Source organism: Aptenodytes forsteri, unplaced genomic scaffold (genome assembly GCF_000699145.1).
Source record: "Aptenodytes forsteri isolate BGI_AS27 unplaced genomic scaffold, ASM69914v1 Scaffold146, whole genome shotgun sequence".
NCBI lineage: Eukaryota > Metazoa > Chordata > Aves > Sphenisciformes > Spheniscidae > Aptenodytes > Aptenodytes forsteri.
Window position 1 is genome coordinate 7,119,214 of NW_008795128.1, and position 15,269 is coordinate 7,134,482.

The 15,269-nt window shown below is 38.0% G+C and overlaps 1 protein-coding gene across 1 annotated transcript in view; it reads left to right on the forward strand.

The window, feature by feature from the left end:
• STARD9 (StAR related lipid transfer domain containing 9) overlaps positions 1–15,269 on the forward strand; it is a 109,170-nt gene that overhangs the window by 52,650 nt on the left and 41,251 nt on the right. The window contains exons 8-17 of the mRNA XM_009277570.1: positions 699–768; positions 3,929–4,001; positions 4,919–4,986; positions 5,946–6,043; positions 6,261–6,461; positions 6,877–6,974; positions 9,193–9,270; positions 10,119–10,193; positions 10,906–11,085; positions 14,944–14,995. Coding sequence (XP_009275845.1) covers positions 699–768; positions 3,929–4,001; positions 4,919–4,986; positions 5,946–6,043; positions 6,261–6,461; positions 6,877–6,974; positions 9,193–9,270; positions 10,119–10,193; positions 10,906–11,085; positions 14,944–14,995 — 993 coding nt within the window. The remainder of the gene's footprint in view (positions 1–698; positions 769–3,928; positions 4,002–4,918; positions 4,987–5,945; positions 6,044–6,260; positions 6,462–6,876; positions 6,975–9,192; positions 9,271–10,118; positions 10,194–10,905; positions 11,086–14,943; positions 14,996–15,269) is intronic.

Genomic DNA, 15,269 nt, shown 5'->3' on the forward strand with positions numbered 1-15,269 from the left:
CTCTTACCCCCCCCCACCACTCTGAGACACAGCAGTCTGCAATGCAGTATGTCTTTCATCTGTTTTTAGTGTTTTTTTCCCCCCTTAAAAATAAAATCAAATTATAAAAAAACCCTGAAAGCAGAAGATATGAAAAGGCCAGATGTTTCATATCATTATTTGGGCGCCCTCTGGGGAGAAAAGAGTGTGAAGACTCCTAAGTGTTGCAGGCTGAAGCCTAGTTAAGTAAATGGTAAATATTCACAGGGCTTGGTTCCTAATTCTGATAGTTGTGTGAGCAGAGCCATTATCCAGAGGCAATGACAAAAAGCTTCTTTACAGGATCTGTACCCAATTAGTAGCAGTGACATAGCTGAAAATTTCTTACGGAGTTTCAGGTATACTGTTTTTTAAATACCATTGTTCTGCAGACAAGTTGGAAAAAGGTCTGTACTTTGAAGGTACAAGGCATTTTTTTATACTGATGTCACCGCATCTGAAGGATGGGCTGCAATGTTTTATTTTATTTTTTAAAAATAAAACAGTTTTTTTAAAAAATAAAATAGTTACTCTAGTTGAGAGACTACTTGTAGAACAGACTGGCATCCCAGCAGAACTGGGATAGCCAACATGCTCCTGATGTTGGGTAAATTGTTGGGTAAACTGACTGAAACTTCCTGAGAAAAATGTGCATTTAACTCTTTTTAAATCTTTGGCAGGATTGACTCAACATTTAGTTACAGACTACAAGCAAGTTGTAGAACTTCTAGAAGAAGGAATAGCTAAAAGGTATTTTATGAAACAAACCAGCTCCATCTTTATTTAACACTTCTTACACCATGTGTTGATTTCATTGATGTTTATTTTACTGACAGTGCTGCCAATGCTGTGTATTGACAGGATGTCAGATTAGCTGATCCTGCACATGACGTGCATAACACATAAGATGTTATGTATCCTCATATTATCCACAATAAGAGCTACAACCACTCATGAAGTTGTTTCTTCAAAACTGATCCCATGCTGACTTACTTACAAAATTCAACCATCTCTCTGGGATAAAAAATGCATGCCAGGGAAACACTTTGCTGTAAACAGACTTCTGTTTTTCTCCTCCACTTGCTTATGACACTTTAGATGTATAGCTTTCAACTCACCTGTTAGTGTAACTTAGTGATTTAAAACTGCTGAAAAGATAGTGTATTTTTATTTAATTTCTAAAAGTATTTGTTTTATAATTATTTGTTTTAATTTTTATAAGTATTTTTTTCAGTTCTTAGTCCAAATCATGCACGTTTGTTACGAGAGAGCTGTGGGAATTGGCACACCGGTGAAGCCAATGATTTCAGCTCTCATTAGTCAAGACAGTTTTTTACATTTTCAACAGGGAGCCTTGGATATCAGTACAACTGCTATTACAGTGATGGAAGAGAGCTGTATTTGAAAGGATCCTCCAAATACAAAAAACAGTTCCAAAACTGATATTAAGTCTTATCACAAGAGAGGTCGAGATTTTAGAATATCAGTGATGCTGGGAAGTAAATAAAAACTAAGCTGCATTATCACAAAAACATAGAATATACAGCAGGATTAAGTTTTGCTGCTTCTGCTTGTAGGGATCAATAGATGCAACTCTATGGTAAGAAGAGACTTTTTTGGAACAACAACAAAATTCCAGTCTGTCTACTAGTGTAATCCTACAGTCGTCTCATTGCTAAGGAAATAGAAGATGTAGAGAAAACAAAATCAGAGGTTCAATATTTTGTGTGTAAGTTTTTGTGATGCTGAAGTTTCAAACTTTGTCACTTGCATGAAACCAAGCAAGTTCTTCTTTTTCTGAGTAACTTTTCAAAAACTTACTTGGAATATACAGGAAACTCCTATTTACCTATATAGTCTTTATTTTTATGAAATATTCTGCAGAGTATTTATTAGCACATTATAAATGCAAACAAACTAATTTAAAACATCTGCAATCTGGGAAATGATGCCAAGTGAACATCAGCAAGATCTTAGGGATAAAGAAGGTGGGGAACAGGTTGCAATTGCCCCATATGGCTGGAGGCAGGAGAGGGGCAGATGGGGCACAACGGCTCCAGGTCTGACTATACAGGAAAAATAGGAGGGGAAGCTCCCCTTGAACATGGGTGGTGCCTTTCATGGGGGAGAGGGCAGCTCCTGTACTAACAACAAACAGAGTTTACTGAAGGCATTTTTTCTACCAGTTGGTTTTATCAGGCCATCTCCAGCCCTGCTCTGGCTGCACCTGTCCATTATAAAATAAACAAATAAGATTTTCAACATGCAATCATTATTTTTATTGTAACTCTATTTTTTTTTCTCTTGACGCTTTGCAAGACTCAGTCTCAAATGCTTAAGAATAAAATTTTTAAAATGCAGGAAATACAAATTTCCAAATTTCCAAAAGCATAGCCCTGGTGCTGTGTAAAGGAAAACAACCAATGAATATAGATAGTATTATTAGAACAGTTAAAAATATTAAAATATATGCCACATGCTGCAGTGAAATAGAATATATGAAAAACTAACACATACATTGTCCCATAAAAATGCTCACATGGGTTGTAAGTAGCTGAGATGTGAACTTGTCCTCCAATTACCCTGTGTATTGTCAGAAGTGAGAAGCGAGTACTAACACTTCCTCCTCCAAATCCTGGAGCACTTTCTATTTCTCTTTTGCTTTATAAATTTCAGAGTTGTTCCCTTATATTCTCTGCCCACTGTAGAGCTGTTTTCTGTCTTCTGCCCTTTACTTAATTTTTTGTCTTCCTCCTCCAACATCTGGAGACTAGTTCATGTTCTCAGGCTTCCTCAGCTTAGGCTCACGTATAACCATGATGCACTAGATTGCCTGTAGCTTTTGGCAGTGCCCGCTCACATGGCTGTGGAGGTGTAGGAAGCAGAGAGCAACAGGGAGGAGAGTCCTGGCTTTGGCCTCCTGCGGCAGGCGCTCACAAGCGTACGCACAGCTGTGGCGCTCTGCTCTGTAGTGCAACTGATCTCTGCAGTACTCTGACAGCTAGGCTCGTAACAAAACCATGATTCCATGTAGTAGTCTGCACTGCTAAAGTTGCCTGCTGTTGTTGAGGGTAAGTTTGGCAAAACTGATGCTAAAGGCTGCACATATAGCTGATATTCAAGGCAAGCTACAAGAATGACAAAGGAAAAGACCTGTGACCTGGCTTCTGCCCTAGGCAAAACCCTGCTTTCTTTGGGTTTGTCTAATCAAAACAACAACAAAGAAAGTAGAATTTCCAAAAGTTTGTGCTACAGAGACAGTGGGAGAGTGCTGCTGCTGCTCCTCCTCCTATGCCTGGTACCTGCTAGCCAGAGTGCAGTGGGTCAGAGGGCTGGAGCCGGATGACTGGTCTGCTCACGTGGTAAAGCCAAGCAAGTGCTACACGAGTGAATTACAGTATTCATTTGGTACTCATATGGGTAGACTGGCTAATCTCATTGGACTCCTCTAACAGTGTAAAACTACTGTATCAGCCCTGTGACAGAAGGGAGCCCCAGAAGTGGTGTATGAAGCTTTTTGGACCCTTTGAAGTGCCAAGAAATAAAAATGGGAACAAGATGGAGAAAATGTACTGGGCCGGTACATTCAGTGGTGTTGGGGGTGAGCTGGCTGTACTTTTCTGCTGTGTTCTACCCTTACGCAACACCTTACACCTGTGCTGTAAGGCTGCTTTAAGATATTTCTTCAGACTGCTGTTGGTGGACAAACACACCTCTAACTGACTGTTGGTTTCTACCCTTCCAGGTCCTCTGCCAAACACTCTGTGATCAGATCCAAGAATACAGCCTACTATATTCTCCAAGTTTCACATTCCTTCATCTTCATTTATCTGCTGTATTTGTTGTTTTTGCTTTCCCTGAGTACAGGGAAATAAGCCTTTGTAATTGAATGGTGTGTTGTTCTTTCTAGAATCACAGCAGCTACACATATTCACAATGCCAGCAGCAGATCCCATGCTATCTTCACCATCCACTACACTCAGGTTAGCTAAAAATAATCCAACTTCCTTTTCTCTTCACTCTCAAAAAGCTTTGTTCAATGTGTTGTGCATTGTTTACTTGTCACTGTTTTGTGCTGTTTGTAATAATCTTGGTGGAAGCTGTTACTTATTTCCTTTGGATCACGCTGCAGATGTGTTACACTTCGTACACCACCTGATGTGTTGAGTGTTTACTGAAGTATTCTTATTCCTTTATGCAAGCTTATAGTCAGAAGTGATGCCAAAGACTCACTGTAAAAAGGAATGTTTAAAGTTTTAATCAGCCCTTTGAAATGCAGTACCCCTTCTAGGATGCTGTGAAAATTATGTGTGAATATGTTTGAAGTTATGTTTTGTCACACGTTTAGGATCCTTAATTGAAGTATAGCATTAGTTTAACACTTACCAAAATTTTGTATCTGCCCAGCTTTTCAGATGTGCTCATCTCTTTAGCATTTGGCATCCAGTACTCTCCCAGAGACAATGCACCCTTTCTCCGGAGGAATTATATCCTTCCCTGGCAGGGAAGTCGTTCAGTGATCCAATAGACCTTTTCTATCTCACACTTCTAACATCCTGTAATCACAGAACATTTTGGGATATTTTTCAGTAGTTTCACAAAAGACCTTTGGAATACATTAGTGGAAAATAACTCTGCAAGATCTACAAGAAAGCCTTTCACAGTCGCTAGGCAGTAAAGGTTTTTTTTTCAAGAGGAAATCGGCATAAGAGGGTAGTTTCTCTGTCGGGTGAGAAAGCTGTTGAGTTAATGGTTTGAACATAGTCAGTGGGTCAAGGTCACAAAGAAAGGCAGTGATAGTCATATGTTCAACTCAGTTTCAGACAAAAGAGCACATCTATTTTATTTTCATTAATTAATTAAGAGGAAAAATCTTCCTTATTTATATTTTTCTTTTCAGGCTATATTGGAGAACAATCTCCCCTCTGAAATTGCAAGCAAGATCAACTTAGTGGACCTTGCAGGCAGGTAATAATATACTGAGGGGCAAAAAGGTAATTTTCTCTGAAGATGCTGGTAGTACTGCCTTAAAAGATGAAATTTAATATTTTAAAACTTCATTAAACTAACAATAAACTTTTGTATACAGTAACAAGGAATATTGAGCTAATATTGTCTCTGTCATCTGTTCTTCTGTATTGGGTATTGGATTTCATTGGGGAAGGGAATTCCTGGGTCCTCAGATCCAATACTGTGCTGTTGCATACATCTAAGGTAATTCCATTCAACCCTGTATTCTTATTAAGTGGCTTTTCCAGTAGCTGTTGGTGGAATTACCAAGTCTGAGCTTGAAAAGAGAGAGAAAAAAAGTAATGTATTCCTCATGGCTGCCTAGCATGGGCGGGAGAAAATAGTCGTATCTTACTGCTTATGTTGTTCATGTTCCAAAAGTTCCTAAGTCTCTGATCTTAGCTATGCATTTCAGTGAGGAACATGTGGTTATGCTGCATGTGACAGAAAACAGAAAGATGGAAGTTGTGCTGAAGAGTTATAGAACAGTTGGAGAACAGGATGTTTTTCTTTCTCAAGAACGTAAATTGCCATGCATGTCTGAGCAGAGAAAGTAGTAGAGGGGATATACAGACTTTTGCACTGAGCCAGTTTACCCTTGCAGAGTTGTGAAATGTATGTTGGGGTTTTTTTAATTCAGAACCACTATGATTGGGTTGCCCAGTTCAGGCCTGAATTTATGTTTTGATGGGTCTTTAACAGTAGTTTGCGCCAATGGCCTTTGCTCATGGTTGTTTGGATTTTCTGAACCACAGAGCAATGTAAAGTATTCAAAGCATATATTTTTTTAATTGCAAAGCTTGCAATTTCTGTTTTCTTGTATGTCAGCATACATAATGTTTTCATATTGACTGTATGTTAATAATTAAGCATTTTTGTTTGGTTTGCATTGTCTTTTCCATGCTTGTGTGCTACAGTGAAAGAGCTGATCCCAGTTACTGTAAAGATCGAATTACCGAAGGTGCTAATATTAACAAGTCATTGGTTACACTTGGAATTGTCATCTCCACTTTAGGTAAGCACAGTAGTTCTTTATATTGAAGGGTAGTGATAAAAGCATAGGACTCGCTCACCATGTGCTGTGTCTTAATGTTTATCTATATTTACAACAAAAAACTGAACAGAACAGCTGCGTGGCATCTTCATAAACTGTAATGACATCTAAGAAAATTAAATAGCCATGACAGAAAAAGATAACCCCTTTCCTGAGCTCTGTGGTGTTTCTCCTTCAGCACAAAATTCACAGATGTTCAGCAGCTGCCAGAGCATAAACACCGTAACAAGCGAAGGGGACAGCAGTCATGCGGACAGTCCTTCTGCAGGCAGCATCAGTGGGACCAGGCGACCGGCTTACATCCCATATCGTGACTCCATCCTCACCTGGCTTCTGAAGGACAGTCTGGGGGGCAACTCCAAGACCATTATGATTGCCAGTAAGTTTGGTTTCTATTCATTGTTAACATTTTGCACTACATTACCCCCTTAAATTACATCTCTGCTGCAGTGAGGAGACAACTATATCACTCAGAATCTGTCCTTGTAAAGATTTTCATAAATACTTCATAGGATACTCAAGGAAATGAAAAGGCATGCTGATTGTGCATGAAGTTAAGCTTTCCAAGTTAAGTCTTTCCAAGGTCATAGCTTTGATTTAAAGCGATTTATTCAGTTATAAATACAATCTAGAGAAGACATTCTCTGTGAGCTTGATGAAATATCCCTAAGGATATTTTTGGTTTTGTTTTTTAAAGAAGCAAGACTAAAAGAATGCACGTTTTTGAAAAGTGATGGGTTAAACTGATTACCTTTTAAAATAGTGTTTCTTTTCTATTTGTTTTCTGTCTGTAGCTATCTCTCCTGCCAGCTCCAGCTACAACGAGACCATGAGTACCTTGAGATATGCTTCAAAAGCCAAAAATATTATTAACAAGCCCAGAGTGAATGAGGTGAGGCCTTGAGTTCTGCTTTTCATTCTTGTTCGGGTTTGTTGTGTGTATTATTTAAGGTTTATTCAGTATATCTGCTCTCTGAATAAAATTCATACCTCTCTTTCCCATGTTAATGAGAGCTAAATAGGAGCCTGGGTATTACAGAAATAATTTCTTTGATCCCTTGCAGCTTAAACCATTTAGAATTTCACACCTATTTTACATTCTTCATCTCTGTCCATTGAGTTTCAATCCTCCTTCCCTTTGAATTGTTAGGACGTGTAACCCTATATCTTTATCGTAAATATTGGCAGAGTTACAGATCTGGTAGGATTATTTGTTACTATTTAACCTGTAACTATAAGTGCATAACCCTTGTGACCCTTCCTTCTGGCATGTTAAATGAACTCTGTTAAGGTTGCAAACTCAAGAACTCAAAAGTTAATATGCCAGGCCTAAGGTAGCCTATATAGTCTCAATTTGTCATCTTTTCAGTACACAAAATGATGAAGCCTTTAAATACACGGGAACAATTTTTGCCACAGAACGCCAGCTTCATTCATTGCATAAAATAGGTCTGTTCCAGGTATGAACTCTGACTGTATGGCAGATTCATCCGTTCAATTGTGCAGGGGTCCTTCACAGGGTGCATAAGTTAAAGGGTGGCAAGCTATTAAGGGGAGAGTCTGATGCTGCCTTGGAGGACTGGATTCTGTCACTGCCCCTGCTTACAGCATTCTTGTTCAATGCTAGTACAGATGCTTAAAGCAAACTTTCAATGTGTGCTTGTTCCTCCTTTTCCACCCTTACCCCCAGGCCACATTTATCAAATAGGAAAAACGTAAACTCTCCCAATCAAAGACAGGCTGTTAAAACAGCTTGATGAGCAGTTGTGGAGGTTTTAGAGACTATAGTGATGAGAACTGGCATAAAAAATCCATGGGGAAATGCATAATTCTGCCTCTTCACAGCAAAATTCAAATAGCACATAATAATCAAGATCTACGATTACACGTGCTAGAAATATAAAACTCTTGAATTGCTGCTCTTTAACTGAGCATTCTTCACCTGGCATTCTGCATGAGGCTGCCATCCTACAGTAATCACGTAATTTAAGGACTGAATCACAGAGTGTCCATTGAAGGGGACTGAATTAAGGTTTCAAAAAAGTCTTGATTCCAGCATTTCCTAATCTTTGAGCAGTTGACTTCACAACTTTAGTAGTGTTCTTTTGTGATTTGGCCTGGGTGTATCAAGATTTTATCTGTAGATAAAAGGATAGAATCTTAGATATGTACTTCATTTATTTGCTTTCCTAACGATACTCTGTTAAATCTTGGACAGAAGGAAACCCACCTAATCCAAGGTTTCCTAAATTTAATTTGCATCCGTATTACCAGTGCCTAGAACTAGTTTTTAGACATTACTACTGGCAGCAATAGCGTGGTTGGTTTTGGTGGCAGCAGTTCTCAACTCTGTGACAGGCCATAGGCAAGTAAACACAGTCCTCCTGGGTTAGCCTCTTGTTATATAGAGCCTCCCAGCCTCCCAACTTGTGTGCTCATCACCCTCTTGCACAGCCCATGCTAGACCCTTAACTCCATCCCTTCAGCTAGCTGCCTTCTTCCCCTCACTGCAAATTGACCTGAGCCAAAGTGTCACTGGCAGCCCAGAGAAAGTTGACTATTGACTCAAGAGTTTCCCTGAAGTGGCTGCAAAAAGCTGGTTTCCAGAACCTGCCTGTGCAGAGATGCTTACTCTGAAAGTGACATAAATGCCTCCACGCAAGCAGGCAGGAAATGCTTTATGTATCAGCTGCAAGGGCTTTTAATACCACGGTGGGTGACATTCTGACTTAGTCTCCTCTAGCCTGATTTTCTCTTCTGCATGACAGAAATAACAGCATTTTTCTGACCTGATGGGACTATTTTGAAGCTAAATCCTTAAAAGTAGTGATGTATCCAGCTATTGTCATGATGGAAACAAATACTATGGTAGGTCTGTGTTCAGAAGAGAGATGGAACAAAGTTTATGGGAAAAGAGAACATAGCAAAGATGGGAACTACCTGCTCCTAGGCAGTACATTCCAGGGGCCTGGCAGAGTGGAGCAAGGAGTACTGCTGTGAGTGTGCCTGTTCTCCTCTCCTCCTGGCTCTTGAAACAGCTCTGCATTGATTTCTTTAGCTAGAATTTTTTAAAGAATGATTTTTCCAACATCTGTGTCTCAATGTTTCAGGATGCAAATGTAAAACTGATCAGAGAACTGCGAGAAGAAATTGATAGGTTGAAAACTATGCTGATGACCTTTGAACTGGTACGTAGGAACACTTCCCAGCTGGAGCTCTAATGGTGCTTTAGGTAGCTACAGTAGCTTACTTTTGTCTTATCTGTTTATCTTTCAATGTTTATTGTAACTGGAGGGAGATTAAACTGTTCTCTGAGTGATTTCATGATGATTGTAAGGCTAACTGCATTTCTGTCATTTCTCCTTTTTCTGGCATTATATTGATAATCCTGAAGTATAAGCAGTTGTGTAATGATTAGGAAGGATTTCCTTGCCTGTCTTCCATGGAGTCGGATGGTTTTGTTGTCCAGAAATACTGTGAAATATAAATATTTTATTTGTAGGGATATGGAAGCACCAAGAGAGTACAAAATATTAATCATTGCTGTAATTTCCCTGCCAGACTTGTTACAATCCTCTTTCCCAAAAAAGTGAACTAGTAGACCTCAACAGTATTTTGGAGGTTTCACCCTGCCTGTATGCTCTGTCCCCCAAAAGAAGTTGTGAACATCTGTGAGCCCTCACAATACAGCTGACACTGTGTTTTTCTTCTTTATAATAATAATAATAGCATCTTGGTTTTCCATGCCATGGAGAGCATGTTTTGCTGGGAGAGACTGGAACTACATTCCGGGATTTATTTACACAGAGTATCTCTCTGTTAATGCTCTTTCATCAGTTCTTCACAAAAACTTGCATGCAATAGCTAGAGAGGTGTAGGCTAGATGCTAGAAGGCAGCGTCAAATGTCTGTGTATTTTGTCTTTCCTTCTCCTGAGTTCATCTCCTTGAAATCCTGGAGAGTGAGTGAAAGAACATGCCTGCCAGTTGTGAATAAGGAAACTAACATGTAGATCTTGGTGGCTGTTGTTTGTACAGAGGAATTCCAGTCCTTCTTGGAGTGATGACAGGGACGGAAATCTGACCGAGCTGGTTCTTCAGAATGAAATGAAGGTGTGTGTGATCTATTTGATGCTGTAACTCTCTCCTGTTTCACTGGGCCAGGGAGGATAGCATTGCCATAGTTCTGAAACCACAGTGAAAATGTTTTTGTTCTAATCCTTTCCTGTTTGCTCTGAATATGCAGGGAACAGCCATCCTTAATGCATGTTGGGTGCTCTCTACCAATTTGTGATGAAAGTCTCCTATCCTTAATGGGATACTGTCCATTGCATATCACTAAGTCTGCACAATCTACTCCTTGTTTGAAAGCTGTCTCAATATATCACAGTAAATCATTATAGAGAGCCTCTCTCTTCTAAGATTAAACTTCTCCAATTTATTCAAAAGAAATTATTGCACAGTCACCAAATTACTAAGAAGATTTCATCACTGATGACCTGGAAAGGTTTTGGAGATCTTAATTTTAAGTTTTGCTTAAAGACAGGCAAAATAACTAGTTAGCATGGTCATATATCTTTCTGACATTTTGGGAATGAGTCTTCAGTAGATTAAACCTGCTTCACTAGGTGGTAGTACTAGTTTTTACCCGATTTTTTATTGCCACAGAAATGTACTGCAATTAGAAATACACCTGCATTGCAACTGGTGAAAGAATTTTGCATTCAGTAACTGGAAAAAAACGCTGTTCTTTCTGAAGAAATTTATGTATGAGAAAAATTAACCTGCTTAGTAAGTGAAACAGTTTCCTCTCCTATTATTTAAGATTGAGCAATTGACCAAAGACTGGACAAGTAAGTGGACAGACAGGAAAGCCATCATGGAAGAGTACAGTGTGGACATCAACAAAGAAAAAGCTGGAGTAACAATAGATTCTAGTTTACCTCATCTAATGGCCATGGATGATGATATCCTCAGCACAGGAGTGGTGCTGTATCATCTCAGGGTGAGATATTGTCACTTGTCTTATTTTTCCCTTGAATTTGAAAACACTTGTTTTCTTTGGAAACGGAGAATGGTTAAGGTGGCATTACAACAACAGCTATCAAAAAGTAAAGGCCAGAGCCCACAAGACACAGATAACAGGGAAAAAAGCAGAAAAGGATATATGAAAATGGAGGAGGAGAAGAATTCATATATGGAATAATAAGTTGACCTCTTATGAATGCATGTGCAAACTATTTGATAATGTATCATAAGCAAAGCAAAATACTCAAATTAGGCATTAGTTGTTTGTCCACAAAGCATGAGGACAGGTGTCTGTGCGTGCATGTGTGTGTAAATGTAAAGGATGGTGCTTAAAGTATACCAGACATACTGGTCCAGGTTTTACTAGGTACTTGTACACTTGAGACTGGAATACTTGTACATGTGTAGATCAAAGATAAAAGTAAGCTTTAACAAGCACAAGCTCGCTTTGGCAATGACTTCTATATATTACTCTTTTAACCCTACCAGGCCTACCAAGTAGATTCCAGGTGTGTAGCTTGAATGGTAATTACTTGTGATCCCACTTGAGTGGCTGTTTTCCAGGATCAGGTAGAAATCTTGGCCTCATAGATATTGTTTTGCTGTGTAGCTGCTTATTTAAGGCAAGGTTTTCACCAAGAAGCTTCCATGTCGTATTTATATTACTCCACGTTGTGGCTTATGATGTGCATGGCTAGGTCAAATACTTTTAGTTTGGGTTTTTTTTAATAAGTCAGTGCTAAGCTGGACTTCAACTTTTTAATGTTGTTTAAATGAATGGAAATTACTGAAGTATTAATGCTGTTTAACATAAAAGGAATGATGGATGGGCACCTCTACAGAGGTGCACTCATTAGCAAAATATGTGTTTAAATGTGGTTGAAAATCATGTATCTGTCTACTAATAAAATACCTTAATCCAAATCTAGGTTTTGTGCTACTTAATATAGTTTAGGGACACAGGATTTTTTTCCCTGTTAAAAAGCCACAACAAATCTTTGAAACAGAAATCGTGCTGTTCTTTATCATGTTTAAAGAGAAACCTTACTAATTTTTCTCATGTCAGTGCAAAGAAATTGTACCCAGTAATAATTAGGGACCAAGTAATCATGTCCAGTGCTGATCAACATGCAACTTGAACTACTCAATCCTACATTAACATTAAATATTTATTAAAAGTGATTGCTACTACGTAAATGTTTTTCCATTATGTGACATTTTGGAAATGGCAAATATTTTCACATACTAATTTTGACAACACCTAAAGTAATTTAAGATATTCATTTTAATGGAGAAACCTCATTTGAAGGGTCACCTTCTGAAGTCATTAGTGTCTCTCTGTCACACTAACATCTTTGTCCCCTCTTTCTTTGCTCCTAGATGCTGCCTTTTCTTTCCTTTGTGCTTTGCATCTTTTAGAATCTGATGTCTGTTACCTTCATCTGAACAGCAAGAAGGTAAAACATTAGCGGTTCCTTACATATTAGGGCTTCAACATATAACAGCACTTTATATTGTACTTCTAGAGAGAGGTCATGGCAGCAGTTTTCAGATCATGTAGAATAAACATTGTGTTACTCTTTTAGTCTCTTGATATTCCATAGTATTAATTGCACTAATCAATGCTGTGCCTATGCTTAAAGAACCTTTCTTTCTTAGGTTCTGTTCTTTTTTTCTGGCTTTCATTAACAAAAATATATGTTTTCCCTATAATTTAACTGACCTTTTTGCATAGCTTAAAAATACGGGATTTGTTTATGTTATTTTAGAAAAAGATGTACTTCACAAACTTTTTTGAAAGTTGGGAGTACTCCCAAAACTGAAGGGGGAAAGCAATCTCAGTCTTTATGGTTCTATAATGCGCCTTGGGAATTCTACCCTTGGTCGGGAAACACTGCCAGAAGAGGGTAACAATGTAAAAGCACTTCAACAGATATGAAGATGTACCTCGGTATGTTAAGGTGAAGTGCAATCATTTCATCTGAAACATCTGTCTTTCATGTCTTCAGGTAGAATACTCAGTATTAAATTAGGAAAGAGTATAAATATTAAATTATTAGCTCAGTAATAGCATTTGAAAAAATGAAATCGACATGGGCCTGGGTTATGGTTATTTTTGTTTTGTTTTCTTCTTCAAGTTGAGTTAGTTTGCTTGTATCGTATCTGTACCCTTGCTCTCAGCTGCAATTTTTAGTTGTACTTAAACTCACCCAGAATCACTCCACTGACTGGGATACTAATGTGAATTTCGTGAGCCAATACTGCTGTAATATACTTTTCTGAATTAAATTGTATTACCAGAGAGTTATTTCAGCACATTGGGAAAAAAGCTTCTTTTGGAATTACAATAACTATTTCTTTGTTTAGTCAAGAAGATAATTGATAAAGAGGTCTTTTATTAGGAGTTGGTTTACCTCTCTCTGTATAAAATACATGTTGCTAACTCACTTGATTGTGTGAGGTGAGTCAAAGGCCATATGGATCACAAGTTTTCTACAAGTTGTGGCCAAACCGGGTGCATATTTTGTGGTGGAGTCCACTGAACGTTAAACTGACATATAACTTGGTAATTACTCCAGAGCAGGGGCACTGGGCACAATCTAGCTTTCAGCCTCTCCAGTGAGGGAGCCTCAGCAGGGCTTGTAGCAGGGGGCTCTGTTAGTTGGTTCAGATAGCTGAGCTCTGTGAGGAATGGAATGATAATCATTCCCTTTCCTTCCAATGCACAAAATGACTGTGATTTACCCATAATTACCCATAATTGCATCATCTTACAGTAATGCACAGCTTCCCTTTTCCCAGTCTTCAGGCTTCCGATTACTACTTCTTGTTTCATCTTTAAATCTAGGTTATAATATGCTTGAAGCAGAAAGCATATTCAATCTATTCCAATTAGAATACAAAAATCAAGTAGTTTAATGACTATAATTAATTTTAATATGACTGAAAGAGTTGCCACTAAAGTAGTTTTAGAGTGCATTCACTAATCAGTTTACAATAATCAAGTATAGTGTCTCTTCAGAGCTGGGAAATGATCTTGCTTTGTTTTCCTAAGGAAAAAGATAGAACTGGTAATTTTTTCTCATAGTATTGATTAAATGACTCTGTTTTATTAATATTTGTACTGTACCATAAGAATACTGTCTCCCTTCCATCACTGGCCCATAATATGGTTTGAGTCTGCTTGTTCTGGAGACTTTTGTTCCTAGGCAGTTCTTTTCTTTGAAGTTATTGAATCTTCAAGTTTGGGAACTTGCCCATGTACCATAATCACCAAGAAGACTTTTTATACATGTCATTTAAGTTTCAGAAAAAAGTTCTTCTTTAGTAGTTAGTTTGAAGAATTCATAATCTATGACAAAGTTCTCTTACAAAATAGGAATTCTGTTACTTTTATATCTGAAAAGCCTAGTTAACTGAATAATAATTTTGCAGCTTCTTTCTTCCTGCATGGATATTTATAAAAAGAGTTACCTCATTTCTTCAAACAACAAGTCTCACTGTAAAAGTTCAAAGCATCAGAACGTGTGTTCATATTCAAAATATTTGTCTCAAGCACAGTCCAAAAATCATCCACTGAGGGTTACTTCATCTACTGGGGTCGTAATAGGAGAAGCTGACATAGCTGCAGGATAAGAAGTAATTGCATCGCTATGGGGGGATAGCAGGCTGAAGTATTGCGAAGTAGTAGATAGAGTTTGCTCTAAACAATTCAGTCATTCAGAGGTGATTTATTTCAGGTATTTGCTAAGATGCTGTACCAAAGCTTTTTTAATTATTATATATAATCCACTTTCAGTAACCAACTTCTAAATTAGTTCTTTTCTTCTTTTAGGAAGGAACAACCAAAATTGGAAGAAGTGATTCAGACCAAGATCAAGACATTGGTAAGAGAATGATATTACAAATTATTTTATGATATGGTCAGGTCAAACCAAGAGGTTACATTTGTCATGTGTAATAGCTAGGTAATGTTTCTGTTTGTGAGCTTTCTTTATAGAAGACGGTAAGTAGAAGAGAATAATTGTTTAAGTTGGCTGAAATTTTTCAGTTATTTTTTGGTTTTAAGAGGTCAAAAAGTCAATGGTCTATCAAATTATGATAGAGAGTTGAAACTTTATACTGAAATTGGAGTTGCATCTTTATACTGAAATTGGAAAC